Source organism: Athene cunicularia (genome assembly GCF_003259725.1).
Source record: "Athene cunicularia isolate RWA chromosome 5 unlocalized genomic scaffold, athCun1 chr5_part2, whole genome shotgun sequence".
Taxonomy (NCBI): domain Eukaryota; kingdom Metazoa; phylum Chordata; class Aves; order Strigiformes; family Strigidae; genus Athene; species Athene cunicularia.
The window spans coordinates 51,508-54,003 of NW_020799102.1; the positions used below are offsets into that span (position 1 = coordinate 51,508).

The window sequence follows — 2,496 nt, forward strand, 5'->3', positions numbered from 1 at the left end:
GGTGAGAGCGGGAGGGAGAGTCAGGCCTCAGGCGGGGGTCTCTGGTGGAGGCCGCGCTGTTTGGGGGTTCTGAAGGTTGGAGGGAAGGCTCTGCGGGTGCTTTGCGCGGAGAGTCTGGGCGGGACAGGGCCGTTTTGGGGGTGGGTTGGCTCGGGAGAGGTGTGGGAGGGCCAGGGCTGCCTTGATGGGGCCACGGGGGTGGTTTGTAAGGGGACTTGGGAGCTGTGTGTAGATTTTAGGAAGGACCCAGAGGGGACGGGGCTGCTCTAGGGGAGCCCTGAGCTGAGGGGAAGATTTAGAGGGGATGCGAGGGCGTGGGGCTGCTGTGGGAGGCTTTGAACTGGGGGAGTTTCACAGAGTTCTGGCCTGAGGAGTTTCTGGAGAGGAGCCGCAGCAGGTGAGGCTGTGTGGGGTTTCTGCGAGCCACAGAGAGCTCAGCTCTGCCTCCTCCAGCTGCTAACGCAGCCCACCTGCCTGCCCAGGTTCTCACACATGATCCAGGACAAGGCCCTTCGCACCTCCTGGGCACGGAAAATGAAGGAACGGCAGGAGAGGAAGATCGTCCAGGACCTGGCACGGCAACTGCAGGAGGGGAAACAGAGAGAGAAAGAGGTAACGGTGCTTGGGAGCTGCGCCTGGGGCTCGGGACCCTCCAGGCAGTGTCACCTGGCCTCCTCTGTGCCTGCTGTCCCAGCCCTTGTCTGCAGCTACCCGCTCCCTTCACTGTGGTGGGCTCAGGACAGTGACCAGAGACTTTTCCACCTCCCTCCATACACGACCCTCTGTGTGTTGGCAGCCGGGACAGTGAATTCCCTGTTGTTGTGCCAAATCCAGACTGCAACGGTCACATGCTGCAAGTCACTGACACAGAATAAACTTGTTCAGTCAGTTCAAGCCTTGTGCCGCAGGGGGGAAAGTGCCGCTGGCTTGGCTTTATGCCGCAGATTTTATGCTTGGGCAAGTGGAACTCATGGTGCCATAGCCCTGCAGCTCCCTGACTGGGGTGGACATTGGCTGTGGGTTGATGCTGGTTTGGGTTTAAGCCCAGAGGAAGGGAGGGAGGGATTCACAGGGAACACTTTTGCTCCCGTAGGAGAAGAAACGGCGACGGGAGGAGAACCTGAAGCGGCGCCTGGAGAATGAGCGGAAGGCGGAAATTGTTCAAGTGGTGAGTTGTGGCCCCACCGTGGGCTGTGGACACCGCGGTGGCCTGGCAGAGCCAGTATCCTTCAGATCCTAGGCACTGGTGTCTAGTTTGCTCCAGTTCCGCTCCCTGGCTCCTCTGAAGCACTGGGAGGACTGGGGAAGTCCAGCCAAAGCCAGCTGTACCAGGAGGGTGATTCCTCAGCCAAGCAGGGGGGGGACAACTTCTCAAAAACCAGGGAGGGGGTCACCTTGCGGATTGCTGCCACGCGAGGCGACAGAGCAGGGGAAATGGCATCAATGGGAATCCAGGCACATGGTGCTTTCCTGCAGGGAAGTAGGGGCTTTTCCATCTGGAAGAGACTTGGGAGCTTGGGGTGGATGGGAAGAGCTGGGCAGCCATGCAATGGTGGTGAGGATGTGTTTAACCTGTCACCTCCGACACCAGAGCTGGGGCAATTTGGAGATGCTCCTGGGGAGGAGTTTTAGGATAAATCTGACCAGGAGCTGGACGGCTTCATGTCCAGACTTCAGTCAGTGCTATGCTTCAGTGGTGGGAGGAAGACAATCCCATCCCCGCCTGGCTCCCCCCTTGGTGTGATCTCTGTACCTGAAAGCCCCTTCTTTCCCCCTCACCCCCATCCCCAGATCCGGAACCCGCTGAAGCTCAAGCGGGCGAAGAAGAAGCAGCTGCGGCGGGTTGAGAAGCGGGACACGCTGGCCCTGCTCCAGAAAACACCCGTGCGACGCAAACCAGCCATGGAGTGAGATGGGAGACAGGGCACCGCGATGCCCAGCCTGGGAAGCTGGGATTTCTGTGGGTCCCACTTCTCTCCGGGGGTGTTTCCTCGGCTCAGCGGGCAGGAGTTGCTGCCCGGGCCCTTGGGGTTGGACAGACAGCAGGACAAAGCTGGGGTGGGTGATGCAACGCCGTGACCTGCAGGAACTGACTGTTGGATCCCCCCTACCCTGCTCTGTGAAGCTGGGGTGTTGCTGAGGGCCTGGGGCTCGAAGAACTGCTTTGCCACCCCCCAAATCTGCTTTTTCTTTACAAAAATGAATAGGAACTGACCCAGACTTGCCTCCCAACACTTCAGGGGGGTGCAGGTGGCTCCAGCGTGGGGCCTTCCCTCTGCCAAGACCAATCTCACTCAGTCTTCCTGGGGTCACAGGGGCTCCTTTTCCTCAAAGAGGGGTCTCACCTCCCTGGGAATGAGCTCTGGATGGAGAGGACCCGTCTCTGCTGCGCTGCAGGGATGGGAGGGGAGTGGGTGGTGCAGCACTGCCTCCTGTCACCCTTCTTTGGTGGGGGGCAGCACTGCTGCAGGGTGGGTTTGGGGGGTACTCTGGGAG

General features: G+C 60.1%; 1 protein-coding gene across 1 annotated transcript; it reads left to right on the forward strand.

Annotated features, from left to right (window-relative positions):
* Positions 1-482: 482 nt before the first annotated feature.
* CCDC86 (coiled-coil domain containing 86) lies at positions 483-2,465 on the forward strand. The gene is made up of 3 exons (XM_026850425.1): positions 483-612; positions 1,094-1,168; positions 1,792-2,465. Exons 1-3 carry the CDS (start codon positions 493-495, stop codon positions 1,909-1,911), a joined length of 315 nt encoding a protein of 104 aa, XP_026706226.1. The 5' UTR covers positions 483-492; the 3' UTR covers positions 1,912-2,465.
* Positions 2,466-2,496: the final 31 nt, after the last annotated feature.

Bases quoted from the DNA above. Each gene is read 5' to 3' on its own strand.
- CCDC86 (XM_026850425.1), top strand. From the start codon at position 493: ATGATCCAGGACAAGGCCCTTCGCACCTCCTGGGCACGGAAAATGAAG. The intron at 613-1,093 runs GTAACGGTGCTT...TTGCTCCCGTAG, and splicing joins GGAAACAGAGAGAGAAAGAG to GAGAAGAAACGGCGACGGGA. The intron at 1,169-1,791 runs GTGAGTTGTGGC...CCCCATCCCCAG, and splicing joins AGGCGGAAATTGTTCAAGTG to ATCCGGAACCCGCTGAAGCT.